At 35.2% G+C, this 27,372-nt stretch overlaps 1 protein-coding gene across 5 annotated transcripts in view; it reads left to right on the top strand.

The window, feature by feature from the left end:
- LOC144449898 (talin-1-like) overlaps positions 1-27,372 on the top strand; it is a 209,060-nt gene that overhangs the window by 164,017 nt on the left and 17,671 nt on the right. For 4 of the 5 annotated variants that reach the window (XM_078140447.1, XM_078140443.1, XM_078140445.1 and 1 more), the window contains exons 19-44: positions 1,310-1,469; positions 4,668-4,766; positions 5,029-5,196; positions 5,543-5,644; positions 6,500-6,730; positions 6,932-7,063; positions 7,595-7,723; positions 8,459-8,572; positions 8,739-8,987; positions 9,509-9,637; positions 10,502-10,813; positions 10,961-11,080; positions 13,415-13,534; positions 17,734-17,931; positions 18,588-18,727; positions 19,117-19,300; positions 19,660-19,782; positions 19,960-20,103; positions 20,391-20,552; positions 21,218-21,358; positions 21,952-22,133; positions 22,562-22,796; positions 23,310-23,480; positions 24,144-24,290; positions 24,853-25,077; positions 27,008-27,154. In XM_078140447.1, coding sequence (XP_077996573.1) covers positions 1,310-1,469; positions 4,668-4,766; positions 5,029-5,196; positions 5,543-5,644; positions 6,500-6,730; positions 6,932-7,063; positions 7,595-7,723; positions 8,459-8,572; positions 8,739-8,987; positions 9,509-9,637; positions 10,502-10,813; positions 10,961-11,080; positions 13,415-13,534; positions 17,734-17,931; positions 18,588-18,727; positions 19,117-19,300; positions 19,660-19,782; positions 19,960-20,103; positions 20,391-20,552; positions 21,218-21,358; positions 21,952-22,133; positions 22,562-22,796; positions 23,310-23,480; positions 24,144-24,290; positions 24,853-25,077; positions 27,008-27,154 — 4,264 coding nt within the window. The remainder of the gene's footprint in view (positions 1-1,309; positions 1,470-4,667; positions 4,767-5,028; positions 5,197-5,542; positions 5,645-6,499; positions 6,731-6,931; positions 7,064-7,594; positions 7,724-8,458; positions 8,573-8,738; positions 8,988-9,508; positions 9,638-10,501; positions 10,814-10,960; positions 11,081-13,414; positions 13,535-17,733; positions 17,932-18,587; positions 18,728-19,116; positions 19,301-19,659; positions 19,783-19,959; positions 20,104-20,390; positions 20,553-21,217; positions 21,359-21,951; positions 22,134-22,561; positions 22,797-23,309; positions 23,481-24,143; positions 24,291-24,852; positions 25,078-27,007; positions 27,155-27,372) is intronic. The other variant, XM_078140446.1, reaches the window with a different exon arrangement.

Genomic DNA, 27,372 nt, shown 5'->3' with positions numbered 1-27,372 from the left:
GTACACCATCATAGTCTGTGTGTGTATTCTGTGTTAAGTTATTTCAGTCTATAGCTATCTCAGCTGATCAGTTCACCATCATAGTCTGTGTGTGTCTTCTGTGTTAAGTTATTTCAGTCTATAGCTATCTCAGCTGATCAGTACACCATCATAGTCTGTGTGTGTCTTCTGTGTTAAGTTATTTCAGTCTATAGCTATCTCAATTGATCGGTTCACCATCATAGTCTGTGTGTGTCTTCTGTGTTAAGTTATTTCAGTCTATAGCTATCTCAGCTGGTCAGTACACCATCATAGTCTGTGTGTGTCTTCTGTGTTAAGTTATTTCAGTCTATAGCTATCTCAGCTGATCAGTACACCATCATAGTCTGTGTATGTCTTCTGTGTTAAGTTATTTCAGTCTATAGCTATCTCAACTGATCAGTTCACCATCATAGTCTGTGTGTGTCTTCTGTGTTAAGTTATTTCAGTCTATAGCTATCTCAACTGATCAGTTCACCATCATAGTCTGTGTGTGTCTTCTGTGTTAAGTTATTTCAGTCTATAGCTATCTCAGCTGGTCAGTACACCACCATTGTCTGTCGGGACCAATTAACAGTTGACTATCATGTGCATGTTATACTGGGCCATATTACCTGCTAGGCTAATCCCTCCTGTAGAATTACTCAGACAACCCAGCAGAATTATTCCGACTCTACGGAATTATATGTACTCTGTGGATATATAATACCACTCCATGGAATTATGCCGGCACTACAGAGTTATGCAAACTCCAAGGAATTATTCCAACACCACACAACTGTTGTTACATTGTATGTGTGTACAGCTGGGTGTGTGGAGGGGTACAGCTGGGTGTGTGGAGGGGTACAACTGGGTGTGTGGAGGGGTACAGTTGGGTGTGTGGAAGGGGTACAGCAGGGTGTGTTGATATTTGGTGTGGAGTTGGTCCATTCAAGATTTGACATCTATTTTTGTGCACCACAAAATGAATACTGTAGATGTGTGTTGGTGTTACATACAACAACCAGGGTATCAATCTAGTATTTTTAGTTCAAATACATTCAACTTGTCTAGTATGTTGTGTAATACAAAATACAGTGTAATGTAAAAGGTTATAAAGGTTAAAGGTTAAAGGTTAAAGGTTGGAGTAAAATTTTAAAATAGTTCATAGGCATGACATGACAACCCATAATATAACAATAATTAAAGAAATATTTTTAAAATTCTGGAAATTAAAGTTTTTGATCCATGAATTCTACAAAAATAGAAGAAATGTTATCTTGTAAATTTTATCTTGTTTGTTGTTTTGCAGTTCATCTAACTTACCTGAACTTGCCAAGAGTGTCAGATTACTATCAGCATTACTAGCAGACGACAAAGATGGTGATGGTCAGAAGTTACTAGACGCTGCTCGCAAACTAGCCGGCGCCTTCTCTGATTTATTGAAAGCAGCACAACCAGGAAGTAAAGAGGTATGTTGCTATGGTTACAAAGTTGCTATGGTTATCAAGTGTTGCTATAGCTACCAAGTGTTATTAGTGAATTGCAAAATAAAAAGTTTTAAAAGTTGACAAAAATTTGAAAATTACCAAAGGTTAGAGCTGTATTATACTTTTGGAGGTTGTAAATATGAATAGTTGCTGATAAATAAATAAATAAATAGATGAATTAATAAATTAATAAATAAACACAGCTTACAGTAAAAATTGGATTGTGCGCTGTTCAGCCCAGTTAGGCTCCTCACTGCAAGATAAGTCATTTTATTCAGTCCTATCAGACTTCTAAACCACTGTAAGATAAGTCATTTTATTCAGCCCCATCAGACTTCTAAACCAACTTGGCATGAATATCGTATCTTACAGACTACAACTAAATAAGATAATTATTTTCTCAGCAAAAACTTAGCACAAAATATGCAATCATGTCGCACAAAAATTCCCACAGACTTTATTTAAAGTAAATGACATATTGAGTCAGAATCTCTTTACAAAGTGTTTTTTGACAGTTTAAACAATTTAACTTGAAATTTGTTATTCAGATTTGAATGTTCCTATTATTGTATGCATGATGTACCCCATGTTATATAACAGACATGTCCAATATACTGACTTACAGCATGGAGAAAAGTGTTCTCTCTATCCCCCTTGAAGACATTGCTGTTATGGTCATGTATGTACTGAACAGCGCCCTCACATGCCCAAGATGACTATCCTGCAAGTCCCTGCAGTCAGTGCGCCCTCACATGCCAAAAAATCCCATCATCTTCGTATACAATCAGCACCCAATCAGAAAGGTTCTTTGATACAAGCCACTTCTACATAACAAATGCATCCATCTTTAAAAGAAACATATGTAACGGATCATAGTATTGGACAATATGTTATCAATTGCCACCAATCAGATTAGTTGTGTGAGGGCACGGCACACTACATACATGAAGGTCATGCAATTGTCTCCAAGGATAACCTGTGATAATTCACCGTGACCTGAATTCATTTTTTCTTTTGACAAATTTGAAGGAGAACACTTTCCTTGATATCTGTGTCGTGTTATTCAAATGAAAAAGTTTTGTTTTTTTGGTTTTCAATTTTTTATTTTCATTTTCCCCTTAATTGTATTTGTATTAAATACAAAGGGAACTCTACAACGAAGGTCAGGGGTAAGTTTGTAACAATGTAACAATAATAACATTATTATTTTGTTACTTTGTATCTTAGTTATTGCAACAGTGTAACAATAAATGTTACTTTGTCTCTTGGTGCTATCAATTCCTGTAACAGAACTCTCCCTTAAAAAACTGTCCCTGCTCACAAAATATATCTTTTATTTGTATTTTAATTGATGTTGTTTTGTTTAGTAATTTTATAAAATATAATAATTGATGTTTAATTTTGTTGGAGATTTTAAAATGTTTTGCCCTCAGTGTTAATTCAAAACCCCCTGCACTAATTTGGTTCTGTGTCGATGTTGTATCTTTTGGTGTTACCGTGGTAACAGGGTCTTGTTGTGAGCTCTGAGGTGTGAGTGAGGGGTTTCTGGAGTGTATTCTGGTATCTAGTTATCGATGTAATGTTCTTCAAAAGTTGTACCTTTGGCTAAATTGTATACAAAGTTGACTAAATCTACTGTAGAATTGAAACTTTGTGTTCAATTCAAAATGGTCACATGGTACTCATGACGGAGTGGTATCATGTGATCATCATTTGACTAAAAATCTATCTCAAGCCAAGCTTGCAAAATATATGCTGATTTAGAAAAATATACCTTTATGATCAAGTTCAGGAATGATCACATAATTTTCATCTGGTAATCTGTTATATCATGTGATAACCATGTGACTGCAATGGTTACATGACAATCTGGTGACATGTTATAGTCATGTAGCTACATTGTTCATGTGATACACAACTTGTACCATGTGATAACCATGTGACTAAGTCTGTATCATGTGATAACCCTGTGACTAGGTAAAACTGAGATCTACATTACATAGAATTGGTAAAGATGGTGACTACAACACTTCATGTATGTTGAAGCTTTGATTGTATTTTGATAGAATGACAGTCAATATGGAATACTTGTCTTAGAATCTGAGATTTAATTTTAAGTTTGACATGTACTACCGATGTCAGCGATAATTTTTTATATGATTGACAGTTGGAGTCTGTAAAATGAATACCGACACTTTGAATCCTGACTGTATTTATATTGAAAATCTTTGTCACAATATGCAAATTTATAGCAAGATGTGCAAATGTATGGCATACTCTGCAAATTTGTCCATATATGCAAATGTCTGGCATAATATGCAAATTTATGACAATATTCAAATTTGTGTCAGTGTATGCAAATCTATGGCAATGTTACACAGTCTTAACCTGCAAATTTCTGGCATATGCAAATTTCTATTGTAATATGTAAATTTTTGTCACAATATGCAAATTTTGATGTGAAATTCATTCATTTCTCATGTATTCCAAATACTTGTGTTATTCTATTAGTGAAATTAATAGCTACAACATAGAGTAGTATGGAAGTATTGGGTACTATATGGTGTATAGATCAAACCATGGATTAATTGATGATTATATGGAAATACAACCCATAACACCAAAGTAAAGCAGTTTCGCTATATACCACAATCATTTATAGCATCCATATCAAGTGTAAAAGTAGAACTGTTTCATTTGCTAATTGGGAACTTGCAAACCCACCATCTTGAATGTTGCATCATGGGAAATGGGATAATAAATGCTAATCAATTAGTATTGTAAACAATAATGTTACATTGTTTGTAACCACAAATAATCAATTCATAGTCACTCTGAACATTGTGGAAGGTTTATTTTATCAGTAGCCCCAGATTAGGTATTACGATAACCACAGATAATCCCAGAGTCCTTTGCATCTGAGCATGCTCAGTCTGGATTGCAAGTTCCCTATTGACCACATTAGAAAGGCCACATGCTAGGCTTGTAAATAAATAAAAAATAAAACAGTATATACTTTTACACTTGATATGAATAGTATAGATGAGTGTTGTACATAAAGAAAGTACTTTACTTCAGTGTTATTTGTTGTATTGGGGTATTATGGTGTATTACTTCCTGGATCAAACCATGTACTACTTCATTTTACTCACTTTTAGCTTGTCTACTTTCCTTATCCAGCCACGTCAAAACATCCTAACTGCTGCTAGTAGCGTTGGCCAGCATTCTGCTGAAGTACAGAATACCATTGGTGATTTTGAAGTGGATCCTAGGTTCCAGGTAAACTAGTTATTTAGATCAAACCTGATGAAATCAAAGTGCTATTAGCATGATGAGATGAAGTTAGTGTGTCTGTGTGTCTGTGTCACTGTGTGTGTGTGTGTATGTATGTATGTGTGTATGTATGTGTGTGTGTGTGTGTGTGTGTGTGTGTGTGTGTGTGTGTGTGTGTGTGTCCCTCCTGAGTGATATTCCGCAGTCATTCATTATTATGTTGATAAATACTTTTCTAAACCTCGTCATATCTGTACTTATTTTACAGGACACACTAATGGCACTTGCAAAGGCTGTCGCCAATGCCACTGCAGCATTAGTATTGAAAGCAAAGAACGTTGCCAGCAAAGCAGAAGACCAACAAGCCCAGAATAAAGTGATACAATCAGCTACATCCTGTGCACTGAATACATCACAGTTAGTGGCTTGTACTAAGGTAAGTTGTATACAAGGACCTCACATGCTGTCCAATTGTCTCAACCAATTCGCATTGAAAATCTACAGTTATTGGAAATTGTTTCTGGTCACATACACACACACATGCACACACACACATGCACACACACATACACACACACACATGCACACATACACACACACACACACCAACAGACACACACATATATACACACACATATGCACACACACACACACACACACACACACACACACACACACACACACACACAATGTATATATACATGTACACACATTTCTTGTTCGAAATCAGACTATGTTATGAGATGAAACTAACTTTGATTTTCTGTAATCTTCTTACACAGGTTGTAGCACCAACTATCAGTAGTCCAGCTTGTCAAGAACAACTTGTAGAAGCTGCTAAGCTGGTAGCCAAGTCAGTAGAAGGCGTTGTAGATTCATCACAGGTAAACAGTTCTATTTACTTCCTGAGATGTAGGTTTAAGAAATCCACTAATTTACATGCAAGGTGAAGAACAAGACACAGAAAGAAAAACCAAAATTAACAAGTACTGAACAAAAGTTAGACACATGAGTACTAAAATTTTATCCCACGTATGCAAAATAATTTGGTAAACTTAGAGTTTTCAAGGACGTGATGTCAGTCTTGTTCACTCGATGATAGATGGCGCTGTTTACTATCAACTACAAACTGTCAGTCTTGTTGACTCTATGATAGATGGCGCTGTTTACTATCAACTACAAACTGTCAGTCTTGTTCACTCTATGATAGATGGCGCTGTTTACTATCAACTACAAACTGTCAGTCTTGTTCACTCTATGATAGATTGCACTGTTTACTATCGAATACAAACTCAGTCTTGTTCACTGTATGATAGATGGGGCTGTTTACTATCAACCACAAACTGTCAGTCTTGTTCACTCGATGATAGATGGCGCTGTTTACTATCGACTACAAACTGTCAGTCTTGTTCACTCTATGATAGATGGCACTGTTTACTCTTGACCACAAACTGTCAGTCTTGTTCACTCTATGATAGATGGCACTGTTTACTATCGACTACAAACTGTCAGTCTTGTTCACTCTATGATAGATTGTGCTGTTTACTATCGACTACAAACTGTCAGTCTTGTTCACTCGATGATAGATGGCGCTGTTTACTATCGACTACAAACTGTCAGTCTTGTACACTGTATGATAGATGGCGCTGTTTATGATCACATCACTTATGAAGTGTTAGATACTTTGATAACTTGGCTCTTTGATGACTTAGATGAGTTTGTTTGTTTTATCTCTGTAGAATGCATGTGATGAAGAAGACCTATTGAAGGGAGTTGGTGAGGCGGCTACCGCGGTAACCAAAGCCTTGAATGATTTGTTACAACACGTCAGAAGGGGTACAGAACAAGCTACACCATCGGTTGATAAATATGACGGTGTGTGTGAAACCGTTCTGACAGCTACTGATAAACTGTTCAGTAGTATGGGAGACGCATCAGAGATGGTTAGACAAGCCAAGATATTAGCACAGGTAGGTGATGATATCAAATATCTCATTTTGATAGCTACTGATAAATTGTTCAGTAGTATGGGAGATGCATCAGAGATGGTTAAACAAGCCATGATATACCAATAGCTTACATGGACATCAAATCAAGTAATCACTTGTATATATTCAAAATAAAACATGTTCTTTGTACTTATCAGATTGAGGTGTTATTTTCTTTGCTAGGCCACATCTCAACTAGTTAACGGTATCAAAGGAGAGGCCGAAGCAGCTGAAGACAGTGAGTTACAGAAGAAACTACTTGGTGCTGCTAAGATGGTAGCAGATGCTACTGCTAGAATGGTGGAAGCTGCTAAGGTAAGACTTTCATACAGTTGATAACACATCAATTCCTTCTCCACCCCAAGCTTTGATTTCCTACCCCTTCCCCTTCCCCCACCAACACAGCAATTCTTTTTCCACCCCAAGCTCTGATTTCCTACCCCTTCCCCCACCAACACAGCAATTCTTTTTCCACCCCAAGCTCTGATTTCCTTCCCCCTCTCCTCAACAACACATCACTCCTCTCTTCATCTCAGGTCCTGATTTCCTACCCCCTTCCCTCACCAACACAACACATCACTCCCCACTCTACCTCAGCCTCCCCTCTCCACATGATGCCCTTATTTTCTGGATCTGCACCCCAATGTGATTACAATTTCAACCTGGTACTAAACTACATAGTGGATAAAATGAACCTCAAACAAACATGTAGAATATCTAATTTTTTATTTTAACAATTTCCAATGAAAAAAAATGATACTCTCGTTAGAGCTACATGTAGCTTTAACATATCAGTAAGCAGAAGTAAATTTAATATACATGCTTATATTGTTTGTCTGTTCACAGGCCTGTGCTAAGAATCCTAATGACCCAGCACAACAACAGAGACTCAGACAGGCTGCAGAGGAACTGCGTGCTGCAACTGATGCTGCAGCTAGCAATGCATTGCAGAAGAAATTGATTGGCAAATTGGAGGTAGGAAATCCAATCTTTGTTTATTGTCATTTTTTTGTCATTTTGGTACTTTGTATTGTTTTATTATCCATTCATTGTGATACAATGTGATACATTGCATATATTGTGTTTCTTTATTAATATTTTCTGATACATTGTATATACAATGTTTCTATTCTTTCTCATCCGTAATACATTGCATATATCATGTTTCCACCATCATTTCTGATACTTTGTAATACACTGTGTATCCATAATGTTTCTATTCCTGACATTTTTGATACATTGCATATACTATGTTTCTATTATTCCTTTTGATTGTTTCTGATTGTTTCTGTATATACCCTGTTTCCACTATCATTTGTGATACATTGCGATACAATTCAATACACTATGTTAACACAGTAATTTTTTATACCTTATATGATGTATGTTATTGTCACTTGTGATACATTTTGATACATTGTGATACATTTTGATACATTGTTATATACATTGTGATACATTGTTATATTACATTGTGATACATTGTGATACATAGTTTTATACATTGTGATACATTGTTATATTACATTGTGATACATTGTGATACATAGTTTTATACATTGTGATACATTGTTATATACATTGGGATACATTGTGATATGTTGTTATATACATTGGGATACATTGTGATATGTTGTTATATACATTGGGACACATTGTGATACATTGTGATACATTGTGATACATTGTGATATGTTGTTTCCATCACAGCTAGCTGCCAAACAAGCTGCAGCTATTTCTACACAAACCATTGCTGCATCACAAGGTGCTGGAGCATCCAACAGAAACCAGGCTTCACATCAACAACTGGCTACAGAATGCAAGGTACTTCTACAACTATTGTAATATCTGAGTTTAGATACCTTGTTTTAAAACACACTTTTAGTCTCAATATGAACAATTTTAGGAATGTTTTGTTGATAAACTATTAAAAGTCAATGTATTTCAGTGATAGTGGTAAAAGCATGTTGGAATAATTTGTTGTCAACAGAATGTAGCTGATCATATTCCTAAGTTGATACATGGAGTAAGAGACTGTATGGCCAACCCAGATAGTCCCAGTGCACAACTCAAACTGATCAACGCTAGTCAGAATTTCATCCAACCTGGCACAAAGATGATCATTGCATCTAAAGCTGCAATACCTATGGTAGGAGACCACGCTGCAGCACTACAACTAGGAAACTGTACTAAACAAATGGCTATCGCATTAGCAGAGTTGAGAGCTGCAGCAGGCAAGGTAAGTGTTACTGTTCATTGTTTCCCACAATGCATTCAGGTTTACTCCTTCCTAAATTTGCCTCAATATTATCTTTTGATAACATCTAAGTAGCATGTTTTGTATATGTACCACAATTGTTTATAGCACACATATCAAATACAACCTATAACACCAAAGTAAAGTGTTTTCTGTATATACCACAATTGTTTATAGCATTCATATCAAGTGTAAAAGTAGACTGTTTCATTTGCTAATTGACCACATTACAAAGGCCACATGCTAAGCTTGTAAATAAACCAATTGAAACAGTATACTTTTACACTTGATATGAATGCTTTAAATGAATGTAGCACATAGAGAAAGTGTTTTACTTCAGTGATACTAATTGGATATCTCAAGTCCAGTGAGAATTATGTATGGTACTGATGAAGAGATAGCAGTCAGACTTTGGTTCACAGAGTGACTGTAGCCATGCTGTAAATATACCTGTCACATTATCTGAGTCTCATTTCTAACTACTGACCCATGATCTCTTATAGGCTCATGAGGCGTGTGGCTCCCTTGAGATTGACAGTGCACTAGATACTATCAGAGGACTTGACCATGAACTTGGACAGATCAAAGAGACCGCTAAACAAGGCAATCTATTACCACTCCCAGGTGAAACGGTAAGGTTATAGTTTCATGCTTTCACTGTGTGCAAGAAATCTTGCTGAAATTTTACAGCTGCGATTACAGAAAGAGAGAAACCTTGTGTAAACTGCTTGTGGTTTATCAAACTTTCAGCATTTGTTTTTGCTGTGTATGGACAATTTTGATGGATGGTATCTGTAACTCAAATGTGTGCAGTTCCTACTCAGCAAGATAATTAATGTGTATCCTTGTAGAAAGTTTAAATTATTATTGCCACCAAAACATATTGAATTACACTGCATTGATTTGTGTTAAATGATTGGTACGATCGAAAATGAAGGGGGGTTTTAAAATAAATATTTCACATTTCATTCTGACGTACCTAATGTTCAATTTCTTTTAGTTAAAGTCTTCCAACTGTTTAAAAGAGTAATGTATAGACATAAACAAGAACCTATCAATGGTAGTGTAAGAGTAGTGTGCCCTCTAATGATAGCCAAATTTTGTTGTTGTGAGTCAAAATGATAAAAACTGGCATTTCTTGTGAGTCACCACATAGTAAGAGATAGGAGAACACCAAATTTTAGTGTGTCTCTAGAAATTGTGTGTGTCACTGGCATGTCAAATTGTCTTAGAGGGCACACTGGTCACCACATAGTAAGAGATTGGGGAACACCAAATGTTGGTGTGTGACTAGAAATTGTGTATGTCAGTGGCACGTCAAATTGGCTTAGAGGGCACACTGTTTATGATAGACCAGATAGGGGAACACCAGATTTTGGTGCATCACTAGGAATTGTATGTGTCAGTGGCACATCAAATTGGCTTAGAGGGCATACTGTCTAAAAGTAAATCATAATATTACACCATTTACAGTGCGTTATTCTTCTATTGTTCAGAGTGAAGGCAGTGCCTTGGAACTTGGTGCTACATCTAAAACAGTTGGCTCCTCCATGGCGCAGTTACTGACAGCTGCAGCACAAGGCAATGAGAACTTCACTGGTATTGCAGCTAGAGATACAGCACAGGCACTGACTGCATTGACTAAGTCTGTCCGAGGTGTTGCAGCAACTAGTAAAGATCCTAACATCAGTGAATTGTTGATTGAAAGTGCCAGAGGTGTGATGGATAAATCTGGTCTGTTGATGGAGGAAGTAAAGAGAGCCTTAAATAATCCTAACAATCCAGATAACCAACAGAGATTAGCACAGGTAGGATTTAGGATTAAAATATTATACATAATCTCAGTGTATGAATTTGAATTTAACTTAATAGAAAACTTGCACAGGTAGGAATAAAATAAACTTGGTTACAGAAATGTATCGGCACTAATTCTGTGTTTGTTTGTCTATTGACAGGTTGCTAAGGCTGTATCCAATGCTTTGAACAACACAGTTAATTGTTTACCAGGTCAGAGAGATGTGGACAATGCTATTAAGTCAGTTAGTGAAGCCAGTAAGACCTTGTTAACAGGAAAGGTAAGACCTATGTTCATATTTGATGGACGGGATGAAATAATGCATGTATGCATGTCGGTGATTATGGTGGTGGTGGGAATACAATGTAGCCTTGCTTATACAACATACAGTGAATGTTCACTTGTCCAAAATATGTAAATCTGTAAAACTGAGATTTTTATCCTAAGGATATATTTGTTCCTGTGTATATGAACATTTCTGGCTATTATTAAAGTTAAAAATGTATAAATTCATGAAACTGGTCATTTGCTAAAAATTTCTCCTAAATAGTTTGGTTCAAACTTTACATAAAGTCAACTTTAAAATGTTTAAAATACGTTAAACTTTTTACTTTTGCCAAAATGTTTTCATCAATACACAGAACAGTTCATATTTGTTCAAGGAACTTTTAACATTTTGCTATTGAACAATTTCACAATTCTTAATTTTTGCCAAATTGGTCACTAAACAGAATGTTTCACTTTATCCAAATTGGTCACTACAAATTTTTTCATTTTGGCCAAATTGATGAATTCACAGTTTCAGTCATTGAAAAATGCTGTTTACAGTAAAACTAGGAATTTTAATAAAGAATATATTTGTCAGATTTGGACTAACTCAAAGTCAAATCATAAGCATGTCTTTAACTGTGGGTGTAAGGTTTAATATCTTGAGTAATTCAACAACAAACAAACAAACATTGATGTCTTTAATTAATCTACATTAAAGCAAGGTTACATTGTACAATATGTGTCTGGGATTCTGTTTATTTTCTTGTCTTCTCTTCCCTTATTTTAAAATGGAATAGCCTTTAAAATTATGCTTAATCATTGGGTTGATCCAATATGGTGAAGAAAAAAGGGTGAGAGTGAAACACAAACAGTGGTAGATAATGTTTTAAGATAAGGCTTTGCTTTTGCTGGTATATTTAGCAGAAATGTGATAAAGGTTTTGTAAAATAAACTATGAAGCTTACAGCGTAGTGCATACATATAGCTATAATTTCCATGAAATCATATCCAAAAACTAAGTTTTTCCCATTAGAAATTTTAATATTTTTGGTTGAATATTTTACTGTGTTGTACAGCTATTGTAAGAAATGTGTTGCTGTCAAAAGTCAACACAATTCTTGCAAGCGCTGTAAGAGTTTTTGATAACAGACTACAAATTCAACAAACAGCTGTGCAGGAAGTTAGTAATTATCTCCTCCTGTCATCGTACATGACAAGTCTACATCATTGACCAGTATACAATAAAAGCTAAACAAGAGTGAACGATTTTACGCAAAATATACTAGAAAAATGAGTTTCAGAAATGACAATTATGTGTTTTATGAAGCTTCAAATTTCAATATCTGCTGTGTCCTATCATGTATTTTGCAAATATAGATTTTGTTGATCTTTTTAAAATATTTCTGAAAGGAGAATCAAATTGGAAAAGTTGTAGAGTGTCTTTTTTTTCACATCACACTCAGTTTAATGCATGATGACTCCTTGCACTGGTTATAGTATGTGTAAAAACTAAATAATCAACACGGAATTTGTCTTTCAAAGTTTCACAAACATTGAAATGTTTTCACCTTTATGACAATATAATGTTGTTATAGGAAATATCAGAATCTGAAATGTGTATTGAGAATATTTTGGTTTAAAATATTTAGACTATTTCCTTGTAATATCAACATTTCTGTGAATTGTTTGAAATCAGCATAAAATTAATTCAAAAAATATCAAAAACTCTTTGAGTTCTTAATATTTTTTCCAGCAATAATAATGAACAACTTACCAGTTACTTTCTTAGCCGATTGGTATCAATTTTTTTGCAGACTTTTTGTAAAAGTGTACAACTCAGTGACATAGTACAAGTTTATCAAATTTTCCAAAAGAAACCATGTCACATGCTCGTCACATGAACACCACATAATGATATCAATTGTCCTAAAATTCTCCCCAAAGAAACAGTCACATGCTTGTCACATGATTATTGCATGATACCAACATTCCTAAATTCTCCCCAAAGAAATAGTCACATGCTTGTCACATGATTATCACATGATACCTAATTTTATGACACATGATAGCAGCCTGACACACAGGGAAATGATTTAGGTTATCTTTCAAAGCAGTCAAGTTTCCTCAGCACACTCGGTCATGTGTTGTTATAGATTTACAACTGTATGCAATCAGAAATGGCAAAAATCTAAATTGCTATTGGACAAAATGATCCATATTCAGCAATTTTTGCACCATGACCCCAAAACAGTACTTGGTGAATGGATTACTAGTGTGTCAGAGTTTTCCAAACAGCAACGGAAAACTTGTAATAATGTGATTTATTTTTGCATGTTGAAATCAGACAGTGTATGAGGTCATAGATCAGTCTTCTTATCGTACTTTACCTACGAAAACACGTGACGCAGTGGACACATCGATGCATGGATCACAATATCATACGTTTCATAGGTATCAGCCGCATGTATGTATAATCGTATTACTTATTTCATTACTGAAGTCACAGCATGTTACTAAAACGCTGCTTGTATACTGACCAATTTTATTTCTTAACAATCAGTTTGTTTGTTTTTGATCACCAATTTTGTTCATGGTTCTTAATATTTGCAAGTTTGTTTTGTTTTTTTTGCTTGTTTGTTTTTTTGCATGGCAGGTTTTTTATGTTCTGAAATAGTTCATACTTAATTTTAGTCTCAAATGTTCCTAGTTAGGTCTACTAGTTAGTTATTTTGTTTATTTTTCCAGTTATGACACGGAAACCGAGCTTTCAACAAATATAGACACAAACTAAAACTATTGTTGTGACATGTTGATATAATCTATTGCATGGACACTTGTGTGATGATACTCACTGTAGGGTGGCATTTCTAATGACTGGCATGATGTATTTACACTATCTTCGTTATGTTGTAATAGGGAACTTGCAAACCCGCCATGTTGAATGTTGCATCATGGGAAATGTGGTAATAAATACTAATCAATTAGTATTGTAAACAATATTGTTACATTGTTTATAACCACGAATGATCAATTCATATTTAGCTTGACCAGTGGTGGGAGGTTTATTTCATCGGTAGCTCCAGATACGTGATTACGATAACCACAGATAATTCCAGTCCTTTGCTTTTGAGCATGCTCAGTCTGGATTGCAAGTTCCCTATTCTATCCACATAACAAAGGCACCACTATCACCCACTTGTGTGATCCACCACATTGAACAACAATAGTTTTAGTGTACTATATGTCTACCTTAACAAAGTAAAAGCTTGGTTTCCATAGTAATAGGTAGTGAATATGATAATATTGTCTTCACTGATAGTTCAAGAAACATAATTCAACTTCTTTGAGAAATAGATTACATTTACTTCTAGTACATGAATAGTGGAAAGTGAAAGCCAATCATGATGTGTTAAGCTAATGTATTCATCTTTTGATTGACCAATCACAGTTCTTGTACATGGACAGTGGAAAGTGAAATCCAATCATGATGTTTTATAAGCTGATTTATTCATCTTTTGATTGACCAATCACAGTTCTTGTACATGAACAGTGCAAAGTGAAATGCAATCATGTTTAAGCTGATTTATTCATCTTTTGATTGACCAATCACAGTTCTTGTACATGAACAGTGGAAAGTTAAATCCAACCATGATGTTTAAGCTGATTTATTCATCTTTTGATTGACCAATCACAGTTCCTGTATATGAACAGTGCAAAGTGTAATCCAATCATTTTAATCTTTATAAGATTTGTTCCATGTTTTATGTGTATTTGCTTTTATATAAATTGAGAGTAAATTTGCCAATATTGTGATTTTTGTTTTGTTTGCATGCACCTAACAGGCTTCCAAGGTGTGTGACAAGTTTAATGTTAATGTTATTCTGTTATTATGCATATCACATGCTTATTATGCAAATAAACTGTTATGATCACATTTCATGCAAATCATCACACTGCTTTATCAATTGGTATGCAAATATTCTCAATATTCACCAATTCTTATGCAAATATTTGCAATGTTCACCAATTGTTATGCAAATCATCACACTGCTTTGTCGAATGTTATGCAAAATGTATGTATAGTTTTATTTTAGATTAGATTATGCAAATTGGTGTGGTTATTATGCAAGTTCACATTTTGTCATATTAGACTGCATGTACACCTGGCTATCCTGCAATATTTACGCCACATTTTCAAGCAGCTAGCATTGTCACAATGTCCACTTGCTTTCCGTTACACTGTGTATTGCATGGATTTGACAGATCAACACTCCAGCTAAAAGAAGAAGCATTCACTGGAGAACTATTTAACCTGTACATTTATGATCAAAGCCAATCATTTAATGAGTTGATGATATAATTTTTGTTAGCGTTACAACTGTTGAACAATGTAGGATTGTAAATAAAGGAGAATCTTGCTAACTTAATATTTAATAAAATAATTTCAGCCTTGCCATGTCCAGCATTGAAGTGTTATCTAGCAATTAGCACAATAATATCAACTTTCAATATGATTGGCTTACATCATAAATGTATATATTACATCAATATTATATATTTATTAGTCCTCAAAGGGTATTTAGTTTGTACAGTTTTCTGGTGAAGGCTTCTTGTTTTAGATTTGAAAAACCATTTAACTGCATACAGTGCTCAATTTGAGGTCAATCGATATTCACCATTGATATGAATAATTAACATAAATTTGCATACAAAACTCATTGATGTGTTCAACATGAATACTTAGTAATTGCCCTCAGATTATGCACTCTATACCATGCAGTGAAAGTTTTGCAACATGCATGAATCAACAAAAGGAGCTAATTTGCTACTTTGGCTTTCTGTGCGAGGATGGAATTCCTTGCTGTACAAATGTATTTATCCTCAAGGGATATACACTTTGTATAACAAAAATTGAAGATTATGTTGCTCTTTTTGGTGATGTCAGACATAAACAAACTGACAGATTTGCATATTTTAGTAACATTGCCAAACCCTGCACCCACATATTGCTGTAGTTTATACTACAGTTTATAGCATAGATATACTGCTCTGTACACTTCACTCTTTTGTACTTATTGCATTGCACAACTTTATAGTGTAGATCAATTTTACCATTGTGACTGTGTGTGTCCCAAATTGAATAAACTAAGACCTTTTCCATGTTTTTGCTGTGGCTTGCAAACTTTCTTAACAAACATGTTTGTTAGAAAGCTTGTAAAACTTGTCTAGTTTTCCATCCCTTGTATCAAATTATGGTCAGACAACCTGGTCTAAAACTGGAAAGTCAAGCACACTATGTACATTATATAGTTACCCCATTAAACCCTTTAACGAAAGACATATGTGTAACCACATGTTCATTTTGAAAACTTTTCCTTCAAGACAACTTTAATCTCAATGTGTTCATAATATTAGCTTACAAAATACATCCCTAAATTTGCCAAACTTGTACATATAAAACACACATTTTGTTGGTTGGGAAAATTGATCTACACTGTATGTGATAATTGTAAGCCAATCAATCATTGCAATACTAGTTGTAGATGGCTGGCTGTCTTGTATTTTTGTTGTAGATGGCTGTCTGCTTTGTATTTTTCTACTGTTTCTTCACTTCTAAAATTAAAAATGACTTTGTTGAATGAAATGTTGAAATTTGAATGTCCAGTGGCATCCTGTCCACATGGTTTTTGGGTTAACATGTAAATTACTGAATGAAATGCAAATATTTTATTATAATAGGTATATACTTTACATAGCAAGGATTCAAATGTTACAAATATATATTGGTGTGTAGACATTATTCATACAGTGTTGAATGGGCTTGTCATCCTGTCCAAATGGTCACCAAATTAACATGCAAAGTCTAAAATGCAAATGTTTTACATATGATAAGTTCATATTTTACACATTCATGATTCAAATATGTAAGAACTGTTTATTGAGGCATATACATATAATTGTACAACCTCGAATAAGCCATTACTATCCTGTCCAGGTGGTCTCGGTCTTAACATGCAAATTTATAATTAACATTTAATGGTTTATCAACATGTGGATGTTTGGTGTTTGTGTTTGTACTTATAGATGTTTTATAATGTTGTTATAAATGTAACAGATCTGAATGTGAGGGAGGAGGGATACATCGGAGGGTGTTGCTTACTAAAACTAACTATCAATGACAACTTGTATTTATTTCAATTGTGTGTAGTTTCTATGTACATTTATCAATTATACTAACTAAACTTACTGATAAAGAGAAGGTGCTTATTTTTGCTTGGTCAATCAACTTATATATTCTCCACTAAAATCATTCAGAAACTGAAAAATATTCATATTATTATCAAATTAACTTTCTAAAAGAAATGAAAAGGAATCAGTTTGTATTAAAGCTATTAATTTCCTTTATTACCAATCGCCAATTTAACTAAACTTATGACTTCCATTCCTATAAACATCAAGATCGACTAAGCACCAATTTGTGCCATTGTGTGCCACTGGAGGGTGCTAGTATGTACGTCTATAGAGAGCTCGTATGTACGTCTATAGAGGGCTCGTATGTACCTCTTGAGGGCAGTATTGTGTACTATCATGTATTGCTAAATAATATCATCATACTTAAGATGTCAACTTTAACCCTTCTTTTACAATATTTTGTTGTTTTAGTTCCCAGAGGCTAAACAAAGTTACCAGGAAGTACAGGGAGAACTGAATACTGCTGCAGCTGGTCTCAATGTTGCTGCCACCGAGTTGGTGTCAGCATCTCGTGGCAGTCCTGGCCAAATCGCAGAGACTGCTACCAAATTCACCAGTGACTTCCAGATATTGTTGGATGCTGGTATACACATGGCTGGTGCTACACCGGTAAGTTTGAAAAAACATGATATTTTTTGCTAAGACCTAATAAAAAAAGTTGTTTGGTTCCGGTTACCCGACTTCCACCTAGTTTTTCATGCCAACCCTAAATTTTTTTTTTTACGTATTCGAGAGAGAAAAAGAATTTAAAATCGTGAAAATTATGAAGTCTTGCAACAAATAGTGGATGTGGAAACTGACATCAACTTAAAAAGACAATATAAAACTGTTTGTCCAATCTGTAATATTTGTACATCTGATGAGAAGAAACCAATAACAGGTAGACCACATGGAAAACATTACTACCTGAACTAGACACTCACATAAGGAAAATAATTTAAAACATAAAATAAAATCTACCTACCCTACCCTACCCTACACAATTTTTTTACGCCTAAGAAGGATAAATATCAGTTGGTTATAAATTTCCCTTCTTAGTGAAATTTTCTCTCTTATCTGATCATTAGTTAATTTAACAGATATTTAAGAAAGAATGAACAATCTGATTTTCAGTAACCCCGAAATAAATTGACCAATGAAAATGTGTGTTACTTCATAATTACATTACCTACAAATAAACCTACCAATCAAAATGCCTGTTATTGCATGATTACATAACCTACAAATGAACCTACCAATCAAAATGCATGTATCTCTCATTACAGAACAAAGAAGGACAGACTCAGATGGTAGGAAGTCTGAAGACAATCTCAATGTCATCCAATAAACTTCTTCTTGCTGTCAAATCAGTGTCAGCTGATCCATATGCACCGAATGCTAGAAATAATCTAGCCATGGCAGCAAGGTATGTAAATGAGAATCAAAAGTTTATCAAAGTCTGCTGATGTGTGAAAGTAGCCAACGATTCAAACCAGTTGTACTGATTTACTGCAGAGTTTATCCAAATTATCAGCATACTTTCTCAGAGTTTATCCAAATTATCAGCATACATTCTCAGAGTTTATCCAAATTATCAGCTTACATTCTCAGAGTTTATCCAAATTATCAGCGTACATTATGTGTGATAGTGTGTTTACTTTGGTCTTATTTACATTGTTTACTTTCGTGCTATTTACATTGTTTATTTTGATATTGTTTACTTTGTGTTGTTTAAATTGTTATTTTGATGTTGTTTACATTGTTTACTTTGTGTTGTTTACATTGTTTATTTTGATGTTTTTTTTATCATTGTAGAGGTGTAACAGATAGTATAAATGAATTGATCAACACTTGTACCCAGAGTGCACCAGGACAGAAGGAAATTGACAACGCCCTAAGAAACATGCAGTCAGTACAACCAATGCTGGATAACCCTACAGAACCTGTCAATGACTGGAGTTACTTTGATTGTGTAGACAATGTCATGGACAAATCTAAGGTAATACCAGGTGTCTGTCTGTCTGTCTGTCTGTCTGTCTGTCTGTCTGTGTCTGTGTCTGTCTGTTTGTCTGTCTGTCTGTCTGTGTCTGTCTGTCTGTCTGTATCTGTCAGTCAGCTAATATTCAACACAATGAATAACTTATATGTCTGTCTGACTATTTAATTATCTCTCTCTTGTGCTGTCTCTTCCTTCTCTTCCAAGTTTCTCGCTTTCTATCTCTCTCTGTCTTTAAACTCTCATTCTGTCTCTCCAACCCCCTATCTATCTATCTATCTATCTATCTATCTATCTATCTATCTTGTCTTCTGTAGCTCTCAGTCTCGATTTCTTCTAACTCTGTCTTGTAACATTTTCAGATTCTTGGTGAAAGCATGGCTGGAATGACACAGCATGCAAAGAATGGTCAAGTTGATATGTTTGGACAGAGTGTCAATAGTGCTGGTAATGCAGTATGTGGTCTTACAGAAGCTGCAGCCCAGGTATGTATTCCTATTACATATAGTGCAAGATTGGAGGACTATTAGGGCAATTTTAGTGAAGATTTTTTGTCACACAGTTGTCATTCAACTTAATTTGGTTTTTAATGTATTCATACTTTCATGTTACATTTTACCCTGTCAATACTTACTATTTATTCGTTGTTGTCATGCCAACAGAGTGCTTACTTGGTGGGAATCTCAGACCCTTCCAGTGTGGCTGGCAAACCAGGATTGGTTGACCAATCCCAGTTTGCCAGGGCCAACCAGGCCATACAGATGGCATGTCAGAATCTGCTGAACCCTAATAGTAACCAACAACAGGTAAGTTACCATAGTAACAGCTGTTTCCATATCAATATGTCTGTTTCTATAGCAACATGTTTCCAAAGTAGTAGCTGTTTCAACACCAACATATGTTTCCATAGTAACGGCTGTTAACATTCCAGAATGTGTGTTTCCATCATATGTATTGAAAAGAGTTCTAAATACTGAACTGATTTAAATAACATCTTGCTATGATCACATGTATGTAAATATTTCCCATTTGTGCTCTATAAATTCTTGATAAAACTTACCAATACTTCTATTTTATTCTTTACAATCTGTAGGTCCTGTCTGCAGCTACTGTGGTTGCTAAGCACACGTCAGCTCTATGTAACGCCTGCAGAATTGCCTCTTCTAAAACCAACAATCCAGTTGCCAAGAAACACTTTGTACAGTCTGCTAAGGATGTCGCTAATAGCACAGCTAACCTGGTGAAAAGTATCAAGGTACATAAGCATACGAATATTAATATCATAAACTGTAATCATAGTGAAACAAACTTTGTATATCTAAAGGTTTACATTTTAGTGAAAGTTATCAACGTAATAAATGATCTTAAAGGTATTTATATTGAGAAATATTGTACATAAAGTTAAGGGTATCAATCATAGCACACCTAAGTTGGTGAAAATCAGCAAGGTAATTAAGCTTTGGACATTTAGCTAAAGGTTCAACTTTAGCACAGCTAACTTGGTGACATTTAAATTGATCAAGCTGATGAATATTCATAAGAGTACAGTTACCTGGTAATCCTTGAGAAACACTTTAGACATTTAGTTAAGGGTGCCAACTTTAGCACAGCTAACTTGGTGAAAATTTGCATGATAATTATTTTTTATCATAATTATCTTGAAGTTAATTGTGTTAAGCAGTATTTTGCATATTCAATAAGGATGCCACCTAAGTTGGTGGAAAATATTAAGCTGATGTAACATTGATAAAATTTAAGTTAAATACCATTTGCTTTCTGCACTGAAACTTTTGAAATAATATTGGTGTACAGAAAATTTTGTACTATTTATGAAGTTCAGGAAATTGAGTGATTGTTTTTTAATCATAAAAACACCAATATGCCTATATACTCTAAAGTCATGTCTTGTTTTTCATCCAGGCATTGGACGGTAATTTCAGTGATGAAAATCGACAGAAATGTGCTGTAGCTACCAGACCCTTGTTAGATTCTGTGGACAATCTGTGTACCTTTGCCTCATCTCCAGAGTTTGCCAGTATCCCAGCCAAAATCAGCATAGAGGTATGTCAAAGTTTTACTGCATTTCTATGTCTGCAGATTATGTTTGAGATTTACAGAGTATGTCCAATTTGCTCTGTAGACCATGGGAAAGCCTTGGCTGAGTGTTTGTATGGGTATAACAAAGCAGTATAGGTATTACAAAGCAGTATGGGTATTACAAAGCAGTATGGGTGTAACAAAGCAGTATGGGTATTACAAAACAGTCTGGGTATACCAAAGCAGTATAGGTATTACAAAGCAGTCTGGGTATAACAAAGCAGTATAGGTATTACAAAGCAGTCTGGGTATAACAAAGCAGTCTGGGTGTAACAAAGCAGTATGGGTATTACAAAGCAGTCTGGGTATCACAGCAGTCTGGGATACAACTTGAGCTGGATACATACATATATATTGATTTGTGGTATGTGGCATTTTGATAGTCAATAGTTAAGAGAGATGTTTTAAAAACGTTTACATGCATGCAGTCCTCATGTTGATATAGTTGATGATCATGTAAGTAGCATGCCTTGACCATGCATTTGCCATGTGGTCATCATGTGATCGACATTCTTTGATCATGCTCCTCATACAACTCTTTTTACTTTTCTTTACAGGCCAGGAAAGCCCAGGAACCAATCATAATTGCTGGCAAGGCAGTCATAGAGAGTTCTTCTGCATTGTTACAAACTGCCAAACCATTGATTGCCAATCCTAAAGAACCGTCCACATGGCAACTCTTGGCTAGTCATTCTAAGAATGTCTCGGACTCCATCAAGAGATTAGTTTCTGCCATCAGGTAAGCCCCCATTAATTACCACCCGCCATCCCCCATGGGTACAGCCCAGCAGTTCCACATTTTCTGTCTGAATGTGTACAACTTGGCGTGCATATGGTATAATCACTAGTATTCCATGTTAATGACAGACACATGATGAAGATACACATTGTCCCTCTAGAAGTGTGCCAGTCACCCAGCCTTGATATTTTTAAGAAGCGCATCAAGACTTATCTGTTTATCAGAGCCTACTGACATCTCTATATATCCACACTTTTGTAAAGCGGCATTGAACATTACTATGTAGTGGAGTTTAGCACTATATAAATCTCTTTGATTGATTGATTAATTGATTGATTGTGATACAGAACAAGCAGGGTATAAATTCCATATTTTTTGTTCAAATTGTTGTGTGCATGGTGTAATATATGTAATATTTAATTTTACAGAGATAAAGCTCCTGGTCAGAAGGCATGTGATGATGCCATTGATACAATCAATGGTGTGATCAAAGACTTAGACCAAGCCTCATTGGCTGCGATTAGTCAGAATCTAGCACCAAGACAAGAAAATAACCTACAGGGCTTCCAGGAATCTATGGCTAACAGTGCTGCCCAGATTAGTGACACTGTTGATAAGATTGCCTCAGCTGCTAAGGCACAACCTGAACAACTTGGACACCAGGTAAGGCTGGTGTCTTGTCACCTCCTGTAGTGGGGAGACTATAAAGTTTTAATGTCTGTCTCCCTATCTTTCTGTCTGTCTGTCTGTCTGTCTGTCTGTCTGTCTGTCTGTCTGTCTGTCTGTTACATCATTTTCTGGAAAATGACTTCTGACCCTATTTTACCTCAGGAAGATGACAATGGAGGGATGATGTCTGTCTGTCTGTCTGTCTGTTTGTTTTTCTGTGTCATCTTTTGCTCTAAAAATGACAATGAAATTTTGCTTACTAATTCTTTTATAGAATACCTAAAACTGATTAGTTTTTAGGTGAGATCCTTGCATGCTAATTGGACTTATTTGCATATAAATGAAATATATTAATTCAGCAATATTGGTTTGTTCAATTTAAATTTTTTTTTTAAACTATCATAACTCCTTAAGAATGATTCATGTGTCAATCACCAAAAAAAGTAAATGTGAATGTGGTGCTTTAACTCATATAATCATACTTCATACTTTTTATTACTTACTTAGGTGGCAAATATGGCCAACTACTTCCTGCCATTGGCTAATAGTGCTATTGGGACTGCCTCAAAGACAGTAAATTCACAAAGACAAGCGAACATACTAGATCTTACAAAAACAGTGGCTGAGTCAGCATTGCAGTTGATGTATGCTGCTAAGGAAGGCGGTGGTAATCCCAAGGTAAGATTATCATGGAAGATTTGTGAGTTTAAAGACCAATAGAGGATTAGGATTAAAGAAGATCAAAATAGATGAGTTTCAGTTTATAACAGCTAAATAATAAGAGTTGTTAAATAGCAAATTGAATTTCCTGTAAAGACATCAAGGGTACAGAAAGGCATTGTGGGTAATTTATGCAAATGCAGAAAATTCAAACTGCCATACATCACAGAGGTCTTATTTTCACCCTAATTAGTATTTCCACCCATCCACCATATTCACATTGTCGAATGAAACCCAAACTTGGCAAAAATATTTTATATATCATTAGCCACGGTGGCAATTAAAAATTCGGTCTAAAAATAACTAGAAAAATTGCCATTCAGAAAAACTTATGTCAGTGTCATGAAGGCTGCCATCTTGGTTGTATGTTTTAACTCACACTCACTCACGAGATTCTATCAGCCTCGCCTAAGCACTGACATAACTAGTGCATCACATGGACTGTGGGAATACCTAGAGATTGCGTAATTATATTTATAAAATTGACATTATTGATGTTGTTGGTGTCATTGAGCATAAAAACTACAGAAACAGATCTAAACCAAAAGTCGGCCATTTTGTTATGGTTTGAAATGTTTAGATAAGACAGGTTGCATTGAATTATTCAATTTTCCTCCATAGAACACTCATACTCACTCTGCTATTGATGAAGCAGCTGATGGAATGAAAGAAGCTCTGGATGATTTGAACAAAACTTTGGAGGAATCAGCCAGTGAATTTGGTATTATTACCGGAATGGTAGATAACATTACACGATCTCTGTCCAGGGTAAGTTATTCGCCTTATATGATATGATGACATTAGTGCATGGTCATTGTATGGTCATCATGTGATTGGTACATGGTCATCTCATGTAAATCACTTGATCAGTGCATGATCATTGCATGGACATCATGTGATTGGTACATGGTCATCTCATGTAAATCAGTTGATCAGTGCATGGTCATTGTATGGACATCACATGATCGGTGCATGCAGCTAAGATCCTGGAATACAATGTTTCAATAGTTCACCCATATAGTGAAAATAAATATATTCCGGTATTTATAATTTGTTCAATCAATCTGTGAATTTATAAAACGGCAGTTTCCTCTACAATGTAGAGTTCAGAGGCTCTGTACTATGAAAATACTTCGGAGAATAGATATGTCTTTAACTTCTTGTTGAAGGTGTTGGCTGTTGGTTTTTGTCAAATTTCTAATGACTGAGTGTATTAACATAGATGGGTTTCATGTGAATTATTTTAGATATGAAGGTTGGTGAAAGTCTATTCAGAGATTTGTTTGTGACTATTAATACGAGTAAATATTTAATTCTTATTTTGTGATAGGTGGATGATAGACCAGGTGATGATGAAGAATTGGACGGTTTTGTTGATTATCAAACCAAGATGGTGAAGATTTCTAGAGCTATTGTGATCACAACTCAAGACATGGTAACCAAATCTAATACCAATGTAGCTGAACTTGGTACACTTGGAAATAACATGTCACATGCTTACCAAGAACTGACCTATAATGCACGAGGTGCCATTGCCACAAGTACCAGTGATGAGGTAAGCCTGTGGTGTGCATGTGATTATCATGTGGTGTGCATGTGATTATCATGTGATGTGCATGTGATTATCATGTGGTGTGCATGTGATTATCATGTGGTGGTGTACGTGATTATAATGTGGTGGTGTATGTGATTATCATGTGGTGGTGTATGTGATTATAATGTGGTGTAGTACATGCAGTGATTACGTCCTGTATCATGTAATGATCATTTGATCAATATGAGATTTCCATGTGGTGTGCATGTGATGGTAATTTAGTGAGCATTTGGTCATCATGTGATGGTAAACTGAACCGTGAAGTATTGCAAAATGCCTCAGTGTGTGCTGTGTGTGTTCTTTGTGTGTATGTGTATGTATATGTGTGTATGTGCACACTGTGCAATTTGCCAACCACATGGATTTATTTTTCTTTATGGCAAATTTGCACCAAATGTTTCACTGCCTGTGTGTTTTTCTGTCTACCTGTCCGTCTGTCTGTCTGTCTGTCTGTCTGTCTATTGTCTTTCTGTCATCTCTTATTTAGTATCTGTGACAACAGATACAAATTTCTGTAAAAAGGAATCAAATCTGACATCTAATATGATGTAGTCTTGACAACTATCTTGGTTCTACATTAATCGTCTGCTTGTCAAGTTCTTTAACCTTTAGAATGCCATACTAATCACATGACTACCTTGCCACGATGATATTCACAGACATTTGTCTTATGTTGACCAACTATCATGACATCAGGATTAGCCACTGTAACAGGTACTTAAAAACTACTAAATTAACTTAATAAATGCAGTGTAAAAAAATTAACATAGCTGAAGTAATAAATTTGACCTTATGCTAATTAGATTGGTTCAAAGGTCATATGGAATATTCCATAGTTTTTAGATTGCCTTAAGTCAGCACCTGTTGCTTGCCTTGTACATAACTTTGCCTCGGTGAATATTTGACTTGTGCACACTACATGATTATCAATGTCGTCAATCAATTTCACTGAGGATGGAGATTTCTTGACCCAGCAATTCCAAGATGATGAAGATAGAAACAAAAAGGAAAGTTATGTCTTCAACTTGGAGGATATTATAGATGAAGAACAAGCCAAGATATTAAGTGATAGCTTTGACCACCTTGAAAATATATCAATAAAACCAAATAGTCAAATTGCTGATGTTGTACAGTTGACAGTGACAGGTGATGATGGTGTGGTAAGTTTAATGGCAGAGTCACAGCAAGAGCAACAAATGCATTATATTATGAGCCATGCAATGTCCATGGAGTGACCATGCACTGATCATGTGATTTACATGACATGACCATGTATCAATCACATGATGTCCATACACTGACCATGCACTGATCAACTTATTACTACAGATTTTATCATCAAATGGCAACAGAGTTTTTGCAATGGCTGTATAGTGTACCCAAAGAGACATGTCCCCTTCAATATTTTAGAAAAGTTGTAAACATTTTCAAAAAGCTGTTCTAAAATTTTTCATGGATCTTAATTCCCTTCATTCCCAGCCTAAAGGAGAATCATGATCAGATTTATTAGTAGAATTGTATTTATGTTAGTCAGTCAATATTATCATGGTATTCTAAAGGTTAATGAAGTAGCCTTTACCTTGCACATGAAAAGGTAATGTCACAGCTCAGTTGTCTGTCTGTCTGTCTGTCTGTCTGTCTGTCTGTCTGTCTGTCTGTCTGTCTGTCTGTCTGTCTGTGTACATGTTTGTCTGTGTTCTGTCCATCTGTCTGTCTTTCGGTCTGTCCATACGTCTGTCTGTCTGTACATGATTGTCTGTCTGTTAGTTTGTCTGGCTGTCTGTCTGTCTGTCTATTAATTTGTTGATCTCTTTGTGGACATATCTGTTCATACTACATCATAAAGTGTCCATATACCAGATCATCTTCACTTCATAAACTTATTTTACAGGTCTCAGACAGAATCAGAGCATCAGTACAAGATCTTGGTAAATCCTGCATAGACCTAGTCAGAATTGGTGGCACTGTCCAATGTAATCCTGGTGATTCCATCGCTAAGAAAGAATTGGTTGTTAACGCAAGAGTTGTCTCAGAAAAGGTACGTCAATCATTGTCAAAAAATATGAAAAACAATATTCTTAAATTTTCACTTCAGTATGTAATTTTTTTTCAAGTTATTTTAGTATACTGCCTATAGCAGTTTGTTTCCTAAAGCCTGTGATTTGTATGTGTTGATCATGTGACAATAGCAGTTTTAGAATCAAGTCTCCATGTGTCAAACACTATTCTATCATGTGATGAACATGTGATCATCAT

Source organism: Glandiceps talaboti, chromosome 19 (genome assembly GCF_964340395.1).
Source record: "Glandiceps talaboti chromosome 19, keGlaTala1.1, whole genome shotgun sequence".
Lineage (NCBI taxonomy): Eukaryota > Metazoa > Hemichordata > Enteropneusta > Spengelidae > Glandiceps > Glandiceps talaboti.
The sequence above is the reverse complement of the archived record's forward strand: the minus strand, read 5'-3'. Positions and strand labels throughout refer to the sequence as shown.